This window comes from Cloeon dipterum, chromosome 4 (genome assembly GCF_949628265.1).
Source record: "Cloeon dipterum chromosome 4, ieCloDipt1.1, whole genome shotgun sequence".
Taxonomy (NCBI): Eukaryota; Metazoa; Arthropoda; class Insecta; order Ephemeroptera; family Baetidae; genus Cloeon; species Cloeon dipterum.
Genome location: NC_088789.1, coordinates 15840187 through 15860440, shown reverse-complemented (window position 1 = coordinate 15860440; position 20254 = coordinate 15840187). Strand labels below are relative to the sequence as shown.

The following is a 20254-nucleotide window of genomic DNA, read 5'->3' as shown; positions in this document are numbered from 1 at the left end:
ATCTAGTTTAATAAAAATACTGGAACTTTAATCAACATAATACTCTTGTGATACTCAAATCTTAAGAATCACTCGATCCTTCAGTCCAGAATCACAAACTCGACGCCAACTTTCGGGTCTGGCGTGGGTGGCCGTGGGAATGTTTTTCTGGCTGTCTGCTGTCTTTTGTTTACTGAAGTAGGTACTGGCGACACAGTTTGACCTCGAGTAGAATTTTCGATTGGTTCAGACTTCGAATTCGAATCTCCAGACCCATTAACAACAGAAGGAGGCCCAGCATCCCGTTCTGGAATTTCTGTTGGACTGTCTGAGAATCCAGACACCTGGGAATTAACACTCGCAATGACCGGATTGAAGGAATTGTCAACATCTTCCTCAACACGTAGCTCTTCATGCAATTCCAAACGCGCCTTTTTCATAGGACAATCGTCCTCCTCCAAGCACACTTGCAACTCTGAATCGACGATTTCGTCATTAGTCATCAAAACCTGCCTCTCGGAGTCAGAACCACTGCTAGCTTCGTCACAGTCTGAGAGCATCTCCAGGTAATTTAGTTCCCTCTTATTATCTTCAATGTTGCCGTTTAGAATAGCTGTTTCAGTCTCTGTCTCTGCCAGAAATAAAGGGTCTTCATTGTTTTTGGAAACATCTTGGACCAAACCTGTTCCGCAGCAGCTGCTGTTTTCATCAATATCCCCATTCTCCGACTGGATCTCATAGTCATCCTCATCACCATCCTCGGCAATATCATCAACTTCATTTTCATTATCATCAGCATTGCTGTCCAACTCTTCCTCCTCTTCGTGAATCGTCTCACTTTTCTCAACGTATTTTTCCAGCACCTGTCCAACTCGCGTCAAAGGATTTAATTTATAGCAACTATTTTTTACCTCAGTGACTCTCTGTTCAGCCAGTTGTCTGTTTTCCATCAGTTTTTTCAAGAGCTCGGGATCCTGGTCAGCGGGATCGTTAGGAGCCTCAGAAATGAGGTCATTTAAGGACTTTTTGACCTCGATGACTCGGTACTTTTTAATTCGCTGCCCAACTATTAAAAACGCTTCTCTTGCTGCGGAATCAAAGAGTAACTCATAACAGCAGAGATTTTGCCAATATAGAACCTACCATAGGAATCAACTTCTTCTTTGGTCAAATTGAGTTTTTCTGCAACATTCACCTTGGTAACGATGGCACGGATTTCTCGATAGTTTGGAAATTGAATTTCCTCCCTAAATTTCTTTTTATTCACAAATTTGTCAATGGCACAGTTTATGGTGTTGTGCTGCAGCCCCTTGGCACCTGAAGCGTAAAATAACATGTCAGGATAAATACTTGTGTATGAACGAGAATTCAAGTGCGTTTAAGAAGAAAATCAAAGAAGCAATTATCTAAAGCTACCATTGAACATTACTTCCTTCCAAATGTTGTTTCTTACATAATTGTCTCATTACTTTATGGATGTGTGCTGAATTGGGGCAGAGTAGCCCTGTCAGCCCATAATACACTTAATTTTGAAACTAAATAAATGGTCATGAACGCATTTCTAATGTAACAAGAATGAAAAACAAACTCACCGATGATGCAGATCCTTGGATGTGGGATTTTGAGACTTTCCACGGAATCTCCAAGCTTCTGATAACACACTTCAATTCTCTCATAGATTTTGATGACACGCTCTTCATACCTAAGATAGCACAAACTTAGTAGAACCATTGCAGTGTTGATCTCAGATCTTATACAAATACCTTCTTTTTTTGAGGAATTCGGATCCTTTCTCATCATCCAGATCTACTTCAGCCTGATCTAAATCTTTGATTTTCTTCATGCATTTCTTAAAAAATAAATTTTGAAGTAATCATTATGGTATGGTAATGTCACGTAGATTTCTTACTTCCAACGTTTTGTTCAAAATCTTCAGATGTTTCCGATATTTCTGACGTTTCAAAAGTCGATCTTTTTCAGGATCTATTTCTTCATTAGGCTCATCATTATCTGTCTTTTCTGCCTTCTCATTGCATGATTCAGGTTTAGACTGGGCACGCCTCTTCAAGCACTCTTTGAACTTCTACAAAAACCATCGGTTAGATTTATTTAATGGAGTACAGTAGTTGTATATCATACAGCGCAATACTCCCATTTCTTGGAGGGACAGCTTTGCACATCATTGTGGAATTTTGAAATCAGCGCGTAGCATTCATTGGAGTTCTGAAATTTCTTGGAGCATCTGTAGAATCTTTTTTCTAAGTTGGATGAGATCAGGAGTGCCTCTGCGCCCTCTTTTTCTTCTGCAACTGTTGAAATGCCTTTGAGGAACTGAAATTAATATTTTTATTAATATGCAATGCGAAAAGCTTGGATAAAATGTAACGAATTTCTTTTACCATTTCAAGAGCTTGTTCATTTTTTGTTTTCTCGATTCTTTCCCCATTTTCAGCGTTATTGCACTGAGTTGAAGACGACGGAATCGGATCTACAGCTTTAGAACTCGAAGGAATGCAACTGGTAGAGTTGGTAGGTTGTATCGTAGGGTTTTCCTGCAAATAGAAGCCACATGATGAATGCCGTGCAAAAATAATACCAAATTAGAATTTATGTATTAACAAAATAGCATGTTTTGTGTATGGAAGACTCACACTTCTCGCTAGGATAGAGCATTAACATTGATTCTTCCCATCAGAGCGAGTAGTGAGTGAAACCGCGAGTTCCCCATAATTATTAATGTGTGTATGTATCATAATTCCACGAAAATCCAGAAAATCCTCTAAATTTAAACTCACCTTTTTAATATGCACAGCAGAAGGAGCCGGTACCGAATCGCATTCATCATCATTATCATCTGACAAATTTATTATCTCAATTTCGCTTGACATTTTCAATCCAGCATGCAGAATCAGAATGCAAAAATCGGCAAACGTGTTCTGCAGCTCTGCTGTGGAGGAGAGTTGTTCGACGAACTGGCCGGTCAAATTATTTCATTGAGTGGTTCGTAAAACCAAAATCAAACTGTAGTCAAAGAAGATATAAATCAAAACTCCTTAATGAAGATATAAAATAATGCCGGAGCACTGAGTCACACTAAGCCTGCACCTGGCCTGCACTGTGAGAGCTGCAAGGATTCGGAGATCACAACAAAAACATCCAGCAAGCACCAATCACGGCTTGATCATTGCTCATTCAACTCCTATCCTCACTCACATTTCAAAAGCGCAAGCGCTCACAAGCCAAGCACAAGCGAGGGAACAAAAACCTGCACTGTACATAGCCATAGCCACGTAATGCTAGAAAGGAGTTAAGACTTTTAACTAAATTAATGTGCTGTCTAGACTTATGTTATATAATCATAGACATTTAATAGCTTTGATATTGTTTTTAAAGCAATAAAACATCACATTAGATTTAATTTTCATGCTCATGTCAAATATGCATTCAAATTTATGCATTGCGCTCATACTCCTTTCCGTAACATCCATTGATGGCGTTGTCAGTAACGAGAAAGAGGAACACTGGGCGCCAATAAAAAAAGAAAAAAATCATCTGAGGGTGGCGAGCCGGTTGGAAGAGAGCAGCGCCCGAGCGCTCTCTATTGGATTCTAATCAAATTTATATTCACATCAGTTTAGTTTACACTTTTACAGCACACCACACACATGTTACGTGTTACAAAGTGTTAGTGCAGCAAAAACGGCAAAAAAGCAAAACAAAAACGACGGGAAAGCAAGAAGCAGATGGACAGACGATCAAAATATGTCTCGCTGCTAGTTGTTACGCTGACCGATCGCATCTGCTTGCTCATTCCATTGTCATTTATTCCGTTTATTCATTCGTTCCTGTAGGGCTATTATTTTCACGCCTGAAAGATGTACGCCAACATTTTGGAAAAAACATTATCAAATGAAATTTTACCTGATGACGTTGAAAACTGGCTGCGCTCGAGAAACACAACCGTAAGTGTCCAATAATTTTCACTGTTTCAAATGATTAAAAATTTAACGAAAATAATGCTTTCAGAATAAGTTTCTCTTGGAGGTCAACCAAATTGAATTTGTCATATATTTTCTGTCGTATTTGCGAGGCCAAGCAAAGTAAGCGAGCATAATTATAAACATTGTAACTTTTTCATTCATTGTCTTGTCTTCGTTCAGCTTTCTGGAGACCAAGTCATCCACTACCCCATCCAGCACTCCAGTCAAAGGAACTCACAAACCGCCATCATTTTCCCTCGATCCAGACAGCTATCAGGGAAAACCTCGGCGTTCCTGCAGCCGAAAGTTGCCACTGACTTCTGATAACAAAAATGATCACTCCAGCTATGACGCAAACGACACTCAAGGGAGACGAAAAGTGCAACAGAATCGCCCTGTACCGCAGTCGTTCAACCTAGCAAGTTACATCGTAACAAAAACGTCTCAGCGAGAACGAAAAAACGCCAGAGCAAACATCAAGCTTGACTCGAACATCGAGTTTCCTGAAATTGGCAGTGGTAAAAAGAGGATCAAACCAGTAATGATTTCCACTCCCAGCAAATGCCAACAGGTATTCCTTTATTCTAAGTCAAATCTGGTTTGCTTGAGTAATTTATTTGCAGCAAGAGAATCAAGCGCCCAATCCGTTCACCAGTGCTCCAGAAGTGAGCACTTCTGACGTTGCTTTAGAGAGAGCACTGCTGAAAATGGAATGCTTGAAAGTCCAAAAGAAAGACATGCCGAAAGTGTGCCTGGATGAACTGACCACCCTCTCTAGAATTTACTCCTCAATTTTAAACCATGACCTTGAGTTGAATTTTATGAATGAGGTGTACTTTTTGACTGAGCTACTGTGCGTTCAAATCAAACCAGAAGAGGAAAAAGCGTCAGAGATGTTTGGAAACTCGCGCAACTGCAGCTTTTTTGCTGCCAAAACATTGGGCTCCCTCAAGAACTTTATTGAATACCTTGAGCCTGCCACAATGAAGTTGTTTTGTGAAAGCGTTGTTCTGGAGGAAGTGTGTCCAGAGATGGTTTTCAAGCTGAGGAAAATTCTGCCAGCAATTCAGACTAGACCCTCGTTTAATCTGAATGCTGTGATTGGAACGCAAGTGGAAAATGAGAGCAGGAAGAATTTCTCTTCACCTGACTCGTTTCAGGTGAATATTTCTTGTAAGCAAGTGTCTATATAAAGTATTCATAATGTTATCGCAACAGGTGTACCGCAAACAAAGGGACACGTTTTATGCTCTCCTCGAGGCCTGGGACAGCGAGCGGCACTTTACGAAGGTGCTCGTCAAAGAGGTTTTGGCGATATTTGAGTGGACGCCTAAAGAGCCTGAAAACTTTGCTTACTTCTCCCGCCTCTTTGTGTCTCAGCTTATCTCCTCCTGCATTGGCGACGGCCTGAAAGGCGCCGCCGCCACTCCCTTGCAGCTGCAGGTTGACCCAGTGAGGCTGAAGAAGCTGCAGGAGAGACTGGTCACGCCGGCAAAAGCCTTATCAGGCCCCTGTCCTCCGCCTGAGTTTTCTGGATGGGAGGAATTTTTCCGTGACTTTATTGTGATAGCATCAAACTGCAGCTTCAACTCGCATTTGCAAGACGCCTTTGTCTGCCGACTGCACGCGCTCAATAACTCGAAATTCAAATACGTTGAGTTGCAATCAAATGGTATTATGACGTTGACTTTTGATATACAGTTTTTTGACATCTAAATTTTCAGTGTTTTCTGCGGAGGATGAGACTAAAGCCAAATTCCTGGCATGTGTTTTGTCAGCACAGTTGGTTGCCAAGTTTTTAGGATTCCTTCAATTCCTGCCATATAGATCTATGTTTAAGAAGTTGTCTGAGTACATACTCTTGGAACAATTGACAATCAGAGAGAAGGTAATGTAATAAAAAAATATGGTGAAATAATAGGACGTGTCCACGTTAGTTGAAAGTTGATATTTTATTTTCCTCTACATGCATGTTTTAGCTCAAACTGTTCATAACAAATTTCTTTAAAATGTTGTCTTATAATATTTTCAGTTGTTAAATTTTTGCTACAGCAAGTATATATTTCTAAACACTAAAATAAAATCTCGACTTTCAACCAGCGAATAAAAATGCGATTATTTTATCACCAGAAATTCCTCCATGGTGTGAAAATTTCAAGTCATTAAATATTTTGTTTGAACCCTGTGTATCAGGTGAATCCCGTCATCAACACTCACGACACACTGGCTATGGCTGCGAAGAATTGCCGACTTACTGTGACTGTTCCTTGGCTGTGTTCGTATTTAGTACAAATGGACATCGTCACCCTTCGAATGCCTTATGTCCAGTCCACAATCTCTCTACTGGCTTCCTTGCAAAGGAGCCTGTCATGCAGAGCTCTTCCAGGCGCTTCAATGCTCCTTGTCCGTCTCAACATTGGATGGTGTCTGACTATCCTTGGAGACGCATGTCCTAGCTTGTTTGAGGCATACAGAAGTGTTAACAAGTAATGCCGCGCTGCATTTGTTTTATATTTGTCACTGATTTCGTCGTGTTTATTTCAGCTTTCAAAACATTTTGAAGGCTCCAAAGAATCCAGACTACCTCGATATGCTGGATTCCAAGAGCGTCAGTTTGGTATGTCCCTTTGTGTCTGAGCTGCGGTCACTTCTTGCTGGAACCGCTGAAAATGTGAAGGGCAGCCTAAGCATTGGATCTAAGCACATTACTCCAATTGCTGCTGAATCTGTCAACCCTGCTTTGCAGCTTGAGGTTTGCACTGTGCTTTTCATCGTTCTGTTCTGTTTAATTTGTCTCTTTTAATGCAGCTTCAACTAGAGGAAAGTTTCATTCAAACTCAACCGAGCAGCGTAAGGCAGACACTGACTTTTGTCACCGAGCGTTTAACCTCCTTGAACTCTGACTTCTTGGAAACAGACATTATTAATCCTACAATGCTTGAACTGGATGCTCAAGTTCAAGCTAAAGTTCGCTCAGAGGCTAATTGCCTTGATCCAAATCTGGAATTTGGTGAAAAAATTGCTTCTCTCAAGGTAACTACATAATAAAAATACCTGGTGTCTTTAAATAATAGTGTTGGATACTTCCATACAATTTATTAAAGTGGATCAAAATTTTTACAATTTAGTGGTTAAATATTTTCCTATTGGCAGCAAAAACTAGTGGGCTGGTCATCATCCACATCAGAGGAACAAAGTGCGTTCCTATTGGAGAAATGCTTGAAAGAAGCCAACGTGTTCATTTTAAACAGATGTGGCTCCCTTCTCAAGCAGCTCTTGCCTCGCACTGTGTCAGAAATTCAGACCAACGCTTTTGCCCAAATCATCCGCAAGAACATTTGTGCCAAACTGAAGGCCTCAATCCAGACCAATCACGGATTAAGTAATTTTTTGCTTTGGCAGCAGGAGCGTGAAATAAAAATTAACTTTTTTACAGAGACGATGCAAAAGAGGGTGAAGGATGGCGTTGAAAAGACTGCCAAGCAGATTGCCAAATCAGCTGATAGCGCTACCAATCTGAACGCATCCATGCGTCTGCCTGCGGACCGAACAGAGCCTGTTCATTTAGAGTCTGCCCTGTCGCCTGCTTACACTTTGATCAGTATTAAGGTAAAACTTGGAAGTAAAACTTGGAAACCATATAAAATCAGACGTTTCTCTTGCAGGAGCTTATTTTGCAAATGGTTAATTTGCAGCCAGTGGCCGTCTCAAAAATCCATTCTGTGTTTACTGCCGTGGAAAGGGCCATATGCCACCGAGCAGACTTGTTGCCAGACGCTTATTGCATGTTCAAACCTCTGACTGTTGATTTGGCGATTTGGATAGGTATGCTTTTTACAGGAAATTTCCGCAGTTCTGAAATTCAGCAGACAATATTACATATTTTACATTGAATTCACAACCCAGAAATTAAAATGCATTCCCCAATTAGCGCAAGGCTGGGTAATAATATTCATTCATAAGACCAAAATCTCGTCAAAATCTATTTTTTCAATTTCATTTAAGTTTAAATTGTAGTACAAAATTTATCTCTGAGCATCATTATGCTCAGTCATTGCAAGCTAAATCTATCCTTCTTCCATATCCTTTCTGCTTTCTGAGCGAATTTTTGTACATTTTGTTCCCTTTTCTTATCAAATGCACAAAATCAGAAACAGATTACAAGAATGACTTCAAAAACGAATTTCACCATTTTTAGTTTCTTCTCAAATTAACTTATCATTCAGAAGGGCATTGCGATGTGCCGTAAATTCCTGCCAGAAATGCCACAAGAGTTGTGCATGAATAAGAAAAGAAAGAAAATCCAAAAATTTTACATTCCCTCTTCAATAGAAACAGTTCATTGAAGTGCCACTATAAGCATATTTCGGTCTCATGCAGTTAAGACCTATGCAAGAAATATTTGGTCTAGTGCATGATGTTTTTGCGCCTCAGTATTATTTGGGATACCAAATGTGCTAGTCTTGTGAAATTTTAGATATTCAATCCTTCTGAAATTCAAGTCTCTGAACGCGAACCTTTTTGTCTTTGCAAAACTTCAGGAAATTTTAAATTTGCAGTTGCAACGCAACCGGAGACAATGACTGAAGACTTAACAAACAATTTCTGCGAGGTGTGGTCTGGGCCACTTGGCAGGCCTGATCAACTGGACAGGGTGTTTTGCCCGCGCTACATGCAGCTGCTCTGTGATAGCCATCCTCGGGAAAAATCGTGTGCTGCCTTTAAAACACTGTTGCGTGGCCTGCTCGCTGCCAATCTGCTAACTCCTGAAGGCGTCGAACAACAGGCGGTCGGGATTTTTCGGTTGGAGTGGCCGCAGGAATTTCTGCAAATGTACTCTCTTCTCATGAAAGACATTTGCAGGGATAGGCCAGGCAGCGACAATGAGTCTTTCACACCGCTTCTGCCGTGGCTTGCCGACTACTGCTCTGACTTGGACAACCTGCCTGGAGATTGAACTTAAGCCTTTTTTGCAATTCAATTATTTTTAAACATTTTTAAATGCAAATGTTGCGCAAGGAGAAATAAATGCAGAAAATGTTAAAAAAGATTTTGCCTTTATTTGTTCACATAGCAATCCTTCACCATGCATTTCAGAAATTTCCATACGAAAAATTGTGGCATGAACACAAATCAGAAGACAATTAACATTTTCCAGTTATTTAATAAAGAATCACTAAAATATATAGCGCTGGACAGGAAGCATGTACTTGAATTAAACAACTTCTGTTGAGCAGGAATGTTTGTGATTTTGCTGAAGTAAGCCATATGTTTAAATACATAACAAGAACAGAAACACTCCATTTGAAAATTTAAAACCAGAAATCAGACGTCTCTCACTGGAACTTACACTGACCTCAATGTAATATCATGCCAGACTAGACAACCCAATGATTTCGAGCGGCAAGGTTCCAAGATAGCGATTAGCAAGAGTATAAAATGCGGAATGTGTGGCATCTTCTAGTTGTCTGTAGTTATTTCTGGTTCTTGACGATAAAAACATTCAATATTCTTTCATTTATATAGATTACAAAGCACCAACAAAGTTTAATCTGGGGTTAAAAGATTACGCTTCTCAAGGGTAACAACTGATCTCGAGTTTGGTAGTCTGATAACTCCAAATTAGGGTCATGCCAATGCTCGCAAGTTAAATTCTAAAAGCAGTCCTGAGCTGCCAATTTAAAATGGCAGGTTGGCTTGATTTTACGAAATTATCAAGCACTTGCACGTGTTGGGCGCTCAAGTTACCACTTTTTCTTGTGCTCATCCATCGACACACCACCTGGACCCTGAGTCACCACCATTAATAGACCACCAATTACGGAAAGGGTCTGTGGATAAAAAATATTAGAAGTAATTGTGCAGATCACAACAAACGCAAGCCTACCTGGAAGAAATCGTATTTAAGGAAATCACGCATTGGCTTGTAAGCTGGAATCGTCCACCAGGCGTTCATCCAGAAGTTAAGGACAAGAAGCCACACAACAAGGATGGACGCACTCAGCTTGGTCTTGTAGCCTATGGTCACAAGCACCATCAGCACTGAACCTACTATGTTCTGCAGAATCTGCGAAAGTAAAATTATAATTTTAAAACCTGAAGCTGGCAAAACCTCTAATTATCTCACCTGCATGAACGAAATTTCCAGTCTAAGCAGTGTGGCGAACATGAAAACAACCAAAATGCGACCAGCCAACTGCAAGTAGTTCTTCGGCTTATTTTCTCCTGTAAATTAAACAATAGTAAGTCAGTGTTATGCTTCCTATTTATTAAATATTATAGATCATTGTGCTAATCATGTGTATAATAAACATTTTAATCAAATTTATGCAACAAATATTAAACAGTGACTTCCTGAACAGTTTAATATTAAAATATTTTGGACAAAGTTTTTTAATACTGACCAACACTGGGCAATCCTGCAAACAGTCCTCTTCCTTCATCTTCTCTGCTCTCGGCCAAAACCAGAAGAAGGGCACCAACCAGGGCTAAGTTTCTGAACAAGAACTGGAGGTCCCACAGAATGCTGTAGGCAACAGTCTGAAAAAATATTTTGATGTATGATACAAATCGTAAATATAGATACCTGCGCAGGTTATGTAACAAATTGTTTAAGTGATTATACCTGCAAGCAGACAATGAAGAAAAGGATGCCACAGGCAATAGGGACGTGTTTTCTCAAAAGGACCATGGTGCAGCCACCGAGTTGTCCGACAAAGTTTATTAAGACGAACATTGTGGCCAGAAACCAGCCACATCCCCAAGAGATATCCATGTATTCCCTCTGTTCTGACCACTGTACCCACATGCGGATACCATCTTCTAAAAAGGTCGAAATCAGACACACTCTGGTGATGTGAGGCAGAATTCTCTTCCCCTTGCGCAGGACCTAAAATCCACAGGTTAAAATGTGAAAGTGATTCTTTGAGTGCGGTTTAGAGGCTTTTGGGGCGAAACTTCTAAATCTTTTTCGGTACTTTACAATTACTATGCTAAGTTGCCTATTTAAGAAAATCAGGGCAAGGATGCCATGCCATTCATAGTGTCCAAACGAGTTTTTTTTAAGAATGTGTGTCATTGGCCACGGATAACAGCTGCAGAGAGCCGATTTTCGGCAAGGGGTCTAACTCGAAAATAAATTAAGAATGGCAATATTTTTGGGAATATGGTGCAGCAGGACAATTCCCTAGCGTGTAACTAAATTTCCAACTCACCTCGTCAACCACATCTTCTGCTTTTCCTAAATTTAGGGCCATTTCTGACAGCTAAAGACTGTCTTCCTCCTCGCCTGTGATGTGGAGCTAACAAATGAAAGGTTAGATTGGTGACGACAACAACTTGGGTGTCGTTCTCGCTGCTGATTGGTCGAGGCCGTCTTATCTTTTGCGGCAGTTTTCAAAAGTTTACATCAACCAAGCACGTTCTCTGCGATAAAATATTATATTGTGCCATTGCGATTATAACCGACCTTCTCGACCGCATTGATAGTTATCATCATAAGCTATATAATATTATCCTGTAAAAATCTCGCTCAATCTTTTTTTACTGACAAGCTAGTGAAATACTTTTTTTTGCCCTTTGCCACCAGGCCCGCTAAGGCAAAAGAATTTTGCTTTTTGCTTTGTCTGTAGGCTCACAGATGGAGGAACCTACATCAAAACACTGCAGGCGCAGGCTCGGCCTCGGCGCTGAGCTAGCGGGCGAGTGCGAAAAAAAGAGACAATAATTCAATTGAACAGTAGTGTAACAACCAACCCAGCTGGTTTAACAACATTTTTACCACTTGGAAGGGATGAATCAGTGGTAAACAGCGAGTCGGACTGTATCTTTCAGTCAGGTTCGGCGGCATTTATCGAGAGACCGAACAGGGCTTTGCATTGCATGCTCCTTCAGGCGGCGGCAGGACGACATGGATTTCGACATACACCTAAACCGGCCGACGGCTAACTTGCACGACATTCTGACCGACCCAACCATCCCCGAGTGGAAGAAGGACCTGATAGTGCGTAAGCGAAACACGAATCGCATTCTCTTCGGCAACCTGAAGTTGACATGTGCTCCACTCGGCTCGATTTGTAATCACAATACCCCCACTGCCGACGCGATAAGGAATGACGATATCACCACAGCAGCTACAGCAACGGATGCGAATTTGACGGAAGAGGCAGAGTCAGTACAGTCAGAGGCAGCGGACGCCGAGCAGAATTCGAGTGAGCAAGAGGCGGTCGAAAATTGCATCCAACTGCCGCCGGTACCAGCTGAGGAGCAGCCGGCGAAGGAGAGGCTGCAGGAGGAGGTGGAGGACTTTCACCCGCAGGAAGATTCTCCTCAGGTTAACGGCGCGTCCGCCGCCGCCGGAGTGGGGACTGATCTAGCCGACGAGGATGGTGCCGTTGACTGCTGCCTCTCCGTCAGTGCAGCCGAACGCGTCTCGCCGGAGTGTCGTGCCTGGTGCGAGGGCGCGATGCGACTGAATAATGACACGGACCGCTTCCCAGCAGCAAGCAAGATCCTGCTCAACGTCAACCCCAAGAGCGCCAGCAACAAGGCGGTCGTCACCCTGACCAACAACAAGCGACCCGTCTTGGCCTCGAGCAACAAAATCATGGGCGAGGAAAGGCCCAAAATGAAAAGTTCCGTGCGTAAATTGAGCGCCCCTCCGCTGGGCAGCAAGCCTGTCGTGCACACGGTCAACCTGGGCGACCCCGAGGAAATTAAGTATGGCCCCGGGATCGTGCACAAGCTTCGCGACCGCTACATCAACATCACCCTGCGTGAGACGGCGTCTGCCAACAAGCAGAGGCCGCCTCTGAGCAACCTGCGGCGAGCATCCAGCCTGGACAACATCCTAGACGATCCGCCTGCGGTGCGGCGTCCGCCGCCGACCGCAGAAAAAAAGCAACAGCCGCCAGTCAAGGCGAAAACGCTCAGTGTGGCTGAAAACATCAAGCGGCACCGCTCCATGGAGACGTTGCTGTTCGAGAAGCAGGCGCCCCTGGTCAACGACGACATCGTCATCATCGAGCACAGCCAGCCGCCTGATACATCCCCAGGCAAGAAGACCTCAACGGAGGAGGATGACCTGCCACCCCCGGACGTCGTTAAGCAGACGAGGCAGAAGTTCGAAAGACGCACTCACTCGCTGCCGCAGCCCAACAAGCAGCAAGGCATTGTCGCCTCCAGGGTGGCCACCTTTAAGAAGCCTGCCCTGCAGCCCAAGCCGGCCAATCTGGATGGGCTGCGACGACCTGAAGCGCCAACCCAGCCTGCTGCTCCGGACCTCGGCAAGTTGTTATCTCCCGTTGAGAAAAAGCAGCCGCCAGTCATCATCAGCGAGGAGCCCAAGGTCGCTCCTGCCGCTGACCCTAAGGTCGCTCCTGCTGCTGACCCCAAGGTCGCTCCTGCTGCTGACCCCATGGTTTCGCCAAAACCCAAAGTTGCCCCTGTCGAGCTGAAACCCCCCTCTCCTCCTGTTGTGACCAAGGAGTCTCCTGTCAAGTCGCCAGAGGCGAAAACACCGCCCGTGAAGGTCCCCTCTCCGAAAGAGTCGCCCTTGAAGGTCTCTGCGCCAAAAGAGACTCCTGTGAAGGTCGTATCCCCCAAAGAGTCACCTGTGAAAGAGACAAACGAGACCCCGCTAGCCACCGTGCGCGTGGCTAAGGAAGTGTCTCCGCCCCCACCGAGGGTGCTGTCTCCAAAACAGGAGAAAAACGTTAACGACGAAGTGGACGATGAGACAAGCAAGATTATCTCGAAAAAGGCGCTGGAAAACATCCGCAAGAACGGCTTTTCGATGGTGATCAGCCCCAAAGGTTCACCGAATCTGTCGCACCTGCCCAGTGGCGATAAGGCCACCTCGCCTCAGGTCATCTCGCTGCACCAGAAGGTGCAGGACAAACAGGTGGGCGTTATTCGTCCCATCACAAAAGTGGACAGCCGGGTCAGCGAAAAGAACCTGATCAATGCTGTCAAGTCTGAGCAGCCGCTCATCAAGGCCGTGAACTTGCGGCCAACCAAGGTGGACGCTGCCCCCTCGCCGCCCCCGGCTGTCGTCACCAAGGAGCCGTCAGCTGACTTGTGGGGCAACAAAAAGCGCCCATTCAACGAACAGCCCAGCACCCAGTGCTTCGACTTCACCACAAGGAAAAGCGTCCCAGACTACATCGAAAACGATGGACTCGGACAAAGACCTCCTGTGAGTAGCCTTTAATTTTATTTTTTAATTACTTGTTGTAAGAACAAACGATTTAATTTTTTTTAAATATATCTCGTATTACAAATCATTTTTGAAAAACATCATTAACCGTAGAAAATTCTTCGTTTAAGTGAAACTCTTCACGCTTTATTTGCAGTCAGATTAACAAAATTTATCAACCAGCTTGTCGTTGTAAACACGGAAGTTCAACACTTGTTAAATTCAAATTAATTATTGCACGTAGTCATCCAATTCGGAAACATTCGATTACGAAAATATGCGAGGTCGGTGGATGTTTGTGTTCAGCAATGCAGCCTACCAGTATTTTTATTAATTCCACTGCTCACGTATCAACTAGAGAGTGCCCGCAGCATGCTAATGAACGTCAATAACTGTATCTGCGTGCTAGCACATAAACGGCATAAACCATATTCGCCGTACAAGCGTGTGTGCGGCGGCACTTTTATTGCCGAGAAATTGTCGAGACAAAAATGGGCAAAACGCGTTTCCAACCAACTAATTACCTCTTTACCGATATAAACAAATACGAATATTCTCATTCGAGTGTGACACCGATTCGATCTGAGCGCAGAAATTACATAAAGTGAAACTTTGCGATGTTGCAGGAAATAAATGCATTCCTCAATCATGAACAAATATTTCCTGGTAAATGCGTAAATCACTCGTTGTTGGGAATTTTTGTTCCGATCGGTCGATGCCTTGAGCCATGGCTTACTTTTTGCAAAAGCAATTTTAGCCAATGCAATTTCTTTCATTCGCCTGTCTCCGATCCATTGTCCAGCCAAGTGATGCATCCACTTTCATCCTCTCTTTCAAACTGCAAAATGTGGAGCAGACTCATTAAGAGGAGATAACCTCAAGAACAAGAAGTTGTTAGTTAGCCGGGCCTTTATTGCGGGCAGATAAGGGCCACTCTTTTTATTTGCCCCGCGGGTCGGGTCCGAAATGCCGCTCTTCAGATTTACGAGAGTAGAGTGCACCTGCGGATTATTGGCTCGATTTTTCTAACTGTTCCCAGCGCCCTAATGGCCCATTCATACACACACACATACACGCGCACGGTGCTTAATGTGAGAAGACTCCGCACCAGGAGTCTCCCATGCTTGGCGCGACTAGCCCAAATTTTGCACTGCTCTGGGAACTCGCACCGTGACCCAGTGAGGATGCAAATCTGCTTTGATCCCGCCGTGCTCACTTATTGTTATGTTAGTGTTTGTTTCTCAGTTGCGCACGGGAATTCTCATTCAAATTTATGCTCGATTCGATGCGCTAATTTTATCATCATGGGAGCGTCCGTTGCATGTAAATTAATTAAAAAGCGGACTTAATTGTCGTGAGAACCGCGCGATGATCGAGTTAAATGGAGAAACTCGAAGCTGCGTTAAGTTTTCTAACACTCTTTCCCGGGCAATTGAGAGTGGTTTAAACAACTTGTACAGGTCTTTTTATTACTTTTTACACACAATTTACATCCAGGATTGCGATCTGTTAAATTTAATTCCTATATTAATAGTTTTCTGCTACAGCTTTTTACGGCACGCCAGGCAGATTGACTTACTTGGACTTTTTAGATGTTGTTTGTGAAACACTCAAAGCCAGATTATATAACTAAGAACTGAATATTCGAGATGGTTGATATTTGAAACATGAACATTAAATTTAAAAATATATTTTGAAGTTGCAGCAGCACGCCTAATAGATAATGCACTGGAATGAATTTCCTAGCTCCAAATTTTTAGCCACGAAGCCTCCGTGCACGATTTCTATTTCAAAACGCGTACAAGGACAGACAGGTGCCATTTTTATCTATTATCTGAGGCTCCATTCAAATTACAAGCTATTCAATAAATTCGAGCGAAACATGAACACGCGTCGCCTGCCTTTATTGATAAACACTGATAATCGCGTCTTATCAGTCAGCAGGCGTCATTCACTTTCCTCGATGGAATTGGATGCGGCTCGTTTCTCAATCACACTCTTAAATAGCTTCGGATTTCTAAACTATTTTCGGCTCCATTTCGCAATGGGCTCGCGGGATGCGTGCGAGAACAATTTAAATTAAACAGTGCAACATCCGTGCGCGCGCTTGTTGCACTCTCGCAGCGACGCAATGTCAGAAAAACAATGCCCCAACACAACCCAATTATTCAATGGAACATGCATGAATGAGTCATACCCGCACGGGGACGCGCTGCCGCCACCGCAAACGTGGCTCCCAGCTCTCGTGTGCGGAGCAGCACTCGCGCACATGGCTAATTTAGTCATGACGTCTTTCGACTGCAATATTGTTGTACTAGAGGTTCTATTCTTTTTGCCACGATCTTAAAGAAGCTCCCTATCTGTGTTTTTTCGGAAAATCGAATCTTGATAATTTGATTAAGTCGGCTTTTGTTTCTAATTGGGTCAAGTTTGAGTGATGGCATTGCGATGCACGTGATAATGTGTTTATGGGATGATTGATGCAGGATTAGTTCTCAGACGGCACAAGGAGGGAGAAAATTCCAAGCTCTAATGCCATTAGCAAATCCCCTTGTTGAGCAATTTACTAATTTTAAAATTAAAAATTACAATTTTTGTTACGAGTTTATCTAAATCTGTGGTGAAATAATCCTTCGCAATCATGAGGATGGTAAAGATCTCACCTTGAGACTTGCAATTATTATTTTTAATTTTAAAAATGCGCCAAAGATATTCTAGCATTGACTTTCAAAGCTTTTGTATAATGTGCAGACGAGAGAGTCGCAGTAAAATTTTATGTCTTTTGCTGCGGTCAGTCGTTTATGCCTTGAGCTCCTATTTTTCCGACTCTGCACTAGTGTTTTTGCCGAGTCCGTCATTTTACTGGCATGTGCTTCACGCTGTTTTCGCCTCCAAACGGAACACACGTGCATAATAGTTTTGGCTTTTTGGCCAATGCGCAGAGAGGCATGACGCTGCTCGGCGTATATTGAGGGTCGGACAATAAAACCCGGGCCTGATGCTCACTTTTTGCTCTGAGTGGTGGGAAAATTAGTCAAGCATTAATTGCCTCGACGGATCCTCTGTGTGTCTGCTTTTTCGCTACCATATAGTTTGAAACACCGGCGTACCCCCCCCGAGGAGCTTTTTAAACCGACAAGAAAACGAAAAGCAGACAGACATGCAGTCACGAGATGTATACAACTCGAATTTTTGTTTTTATTTGGTCGTGAACACAGGCGTTTAGATAAAAGCGTGTTTGTTGTTAACAAACGGAGAAGCCCCGCGTCAGGGGTAAACGTGCCGATGCATCTGCAACAATTCGCACTTCTCAGAACAAACGAGTCTTTGAGGTTTTGTTTTGTGCACGTTCGCTGCAACTGCTCAGGCGGCGATTCCCTAAAAGCAGGAATTCTCTCGCAATCGTTCTTATTTCCATACGGAGAATTAAATCAGCCGTTTTTGTTGCCACATTCGCTTTTAGTCGCATCAACGCAATTTATTCCGTTCGTGGATGTGCCTTTCATCACGAGGGCAATCAAAATTTTGCAACTGCAGCAACCAAATTGAAAGAGTTGGAAAGCGGCATGCATGCAGCGAGCACTTGTGCGATATTTGCGCGGCGTGAACTTCATGCACAAGTGGCCGCATCCTCCGTTCGCGTGACTGCGCCTCCTGTGCCTCTGCCATTGCCCCCTCACCGCACCGCTTCTGCCAGAGCTGAGTCGGCCAACGCATCCACCCTTCCACCTTTGTCGCTCCAAAAATGCGATTTTTATCTCGCGCAGCAGCATGAAAAATGAGCTAGCACCGGTTTCGGCAGTATGCCGCGACCACCAATGATTGCAGCCATTGTTAATTTATGTTTTATTTGTAAGTAACCCGGCGGTATGGGGCCCTGAATGCGTGCTGCATATACGCAACGATTAATGGAGAAATGGCTTGACGTGTGTGCATCATGAGACGGATAAAAGTGTCTGCGTTCATGGGCTCTTAATGATGATGAACGTTGTAAGACACCAGACACGCGCATGTTCCCTCGTCGCTACACCAGATGCATTTCTTCGTGTGGTTTGCTCATGTTCCAGTTCCAATTAATTTTACTACCTCAATCTTTAAACTGCTACTCATTCTTGAAACTCTCCAAACGCTGGAAAAATTCAATAAAATAATATAGTTTTTAATGAACAGTAAATACTCATTTTCTAGGGTTGCATTATATCATAAAACTTTCAATCTAAAAAAATTTAAACGTTAGATTTAATACTTGAAACATAAATTTCGTGTAAGTGGAGCTAAGGGTAATTGAAAACAGATTTTTCATGCCGAACAAGGCGCGTCAGGCGCGTGCAGAATCAACCTGATTTCGCTCGCCGTGCCGTTCTGATCATTTTCGATTTAACATTATCACGCATGCCTCTCACTGCAGCTCTCTGCTCATTGTCTTACCGTTCCAGTTCTTTTCGCGGCAAAAAATAGTAATCCCTCTCGTTTATATTTCTATCGGTGTGTGATGCACGAAAGTAATCGCCGGCAAGCGTTGATTGCGTGAGGCGACTTCAAGGTTTTCAGGGTGGATTTGTACTGACTGCCGGGCACCTGTCTGACGCCGTTTTTATTACCTCTGCGCGTCGCAAAGACCGCAGCCAGCTTAATTCGGTCTCATGCGCGATTTCGCTTCAGAAGGAATTCACAAGCAAAAAATTACTATGATTATTGTGCCTCGCCCGCAGAGTGCAAATGAGTGCCAAGTCGGCGGCATTGAGATTGGCTTGGTACCTGCTGCTCCTCAGACATTTCCTCTCGCTCTTTGTTGATTTTACGCACAGCTACTGCAATTGAGCATTTGACGCCAAGGTCGGCGGGGATTTTTAATCTGATCCCAGCTTTGATCGATTTCACGGAATCTAAAAGGAGATTTTTTAATCAAAATCCGTTCTGGGTGACCTTGCACAAAGCTAATGAAATGCCAAATTAACTCAAGCTTACGTCATTGATGGAGAGCAGGCGAAAAATCATGTAAATCTAGCAATTAAAATAGCATTGAAATAATATCATTCCCTTTTAATGGCTTCATCGCCGCCTATTTAAATATGCCCAGTCAAAAGAAACGATGGTACAAAAGAGAAAACAAACTTCAAGCACCATGCAAATGACTTTGCAAATTCCTTGTAATAAGTAAAAGGCTTGGATAAAAACCGTTGAAAGGAGGAACGAACAAAAAAGCTAAATAAACAAATCTTTTTTGTATGTGTGCCAGCTTTCAGATTTAAACAAAAATCAACTAAGCATCGTGTTTCAGTTTTTTTCTTAGTTGAAATTACAGGGTTCATTTTTGATTTCGTTGAATCATTTCAATGTTTTTGTTTCAGCCTGTCGGTGATGAAATGGACGGTGGTGCTGTGCTGACCTTCGCGATCAACTTCGAAATCATCGGAGGCAACGTGCTCATCAATGGACGCTCAAGCCTTCAAAAGCAACCCAAAGCCAGCAAGGTAGGTCCTGCCCCTCTGAATAAGCCCTCTTTTGTGAAATCCTTCGGCGTTTGACCAAACACGCCTTAATCCTTAAAATTCAACAGCACGTACGTGAGCTGGAAAGAGTGAAAAGGCGGTGCGCAAAGCCGTACAAATCTGCACTTTTGCTCATGGAAAAGTGAACCCCTCGCTAGCTACGGAGGAAACCGTAGAAACGGCGTCGACCCCAGCTGAATTGCGAATTGCGTAAAGACGCCGTTATCGTCCCTCGCGCGCGGCGATGATTGCACAAACTGGGGTCGCGCGTAACAGCAGATGCGATGAGTCAACCCCGCCCGACAAAGACGCATGTCCGCTCCAGCGTTTCATCGACGCACACATGTGCATCACGATTAGATTGCGACTCTCCCACAGCCGGCTCCAGTTTCGAATTTATTATTGTTCCGAATTTATTTTCGCACGTCTGTTTTCGTTCTATCGGCAGATAGCGTTTTTGGGAACCCAAGCCACTTTGCAACATGATGTAACGCGTGCAGCTCGCGTGGCTGCAATTACACTTTTGTTTGTTTGCTTGTCTTATCGGTCAGCGGAAATGTACAACGGCAACATTTTACTATGACAGGTTACGACCATGATTTTGTTGA

General features: G+C 43.3%; 4 protein-coding genes across 8 annotated transcripts in view; 2 read left to right on the top strand and 2 right to left on the bottom strand.

The window, feature by feature from the left end:
- Window positions 1-6: 6 nt before the first annotated feature.
- Window positions 7-3142, bottom strand: LOC135941672 (death domain-associated protein 6-like). 2 transcript variants are annotated; one of them, XM_065487300.1, is made up of 10 exons: window positions 2775-3142; window positions 2379-2531; window positions 2119-2310; window positions 1889-2059; window positions 1743-1828; window positions 1572-1681; window positions 1123-1296; window positions 891-1066; window positions 662-842; window positions 7-610 (listed from the first exon to the last, which is right to left on the bottom strand). In XM_065487300.1, the coding sequence occupies exons 1-10, from the start codon at window positions 2865-2867 to the stop codon at window positions 81-83; spliced, it is 1866 nt and encodes a 621-aa protein (XP_065343372.1). In that variant the 5' UTR covers window positions 2868-3142; the 3' UTR covers window positions 7-80. The 2 variants fall into 2 exon arrangements, with proteins under 2 accessions (XP_065343372.1, XP_065343371.1); XM_065487299.1 differs by having other exon boundaries at window positions 1889-2062; window positions 2775-3139.
- Window positions 3143-3615: 473 nt separating this feature from the next.
- dlt (codanin-1 like protein dlt) lies at window positions 3616-9007 on the top strand. 2 transcript variants are annotated; one of them, XM_065489753.1, is made up of 14 exons: window positions 3616-3941; window positions 4006-4079; window positions 4140-4530; window positions 4583-5119; window positions 5178-5631; window positions 5684-5847; window positions 6153-6445; window positions 6504-6711; window positions 6768-6992; window positions 7113-7341; window positions 7396-7568; window positions 7625-7784; window positions 8519-8762; window positions 8823-9007. In XM_065489753.1, the coding sequence occupies exons 1-14, from the start codon at window positions 3855-3857 to the stop codon at window positions 8914-8916; spliced, it is 3333 nt and encodes a 1110-aa protein (XP_065345825.1). In that variant the 5' UTR covers window positions 3616-3854; the 3' UTR covers window positions 8917-9007. The 2 variants fall into 2 exon arrangements, with proteins under 2 accessions (XP_065345825.1, XP_065345824.1); XM_065489752.1 differs by having other exon boundaries at window positions 8519-9007.
- Window positions 8998-11879, bottom strand: Surf4 (Surfeit locus protein 4). Of its 2 annotated transcripts, XM_065489764.1 has the most exons (7): window positions 11740-11879; window positions 11174-11260; window positions 10585-10848; window positions 10364-10499; window positions 10087-10184; window positions 9847-10026; window positions 8998-9790 (listed from the first exon to the last, which is right to left on the bottom strand). In XM_065489764.1, exons 2-7 carry the CDS (start codon window positions 11213-11215, stop codon window positions 9704-9706), a joined length of 807 nt encoding a protein of 268 aa, XP_065345836.1. In that variant the 5' UTR covers window positions 11216-11260; window positions 11740-11879; the 3' UTR covers window positions 8998-9703. The 2 variants fall into 2 exon arrangements, with proteins under 2 accessions (XP_065345836.1, XP_065345835.1); XM_065489763.1 differs by lacking the exon at window positions 11740-11879 and having other exon boundaries at window positions 11174-11347.
- Window positions 11869-20254, top strand: part of LOC135943292 (titin-like) — a 20594-nt gene continuing 12208 nt past the window's right edge. For both annotated transcript variants that reach the window (XM_065489754.1, XM_065489755.1), the window contains exons 1-2: window positions 11869-14154; window positions 19506-19628. In XM_065489754.1, coding sequence (XP_065345826.1) covers window positions 11869-14154; window positions 19506-19628 — 2409 coding nt within the window. The remainder of the gene's footprint in view (window positions 14155-19505; window positions 19629-20254) is intronic.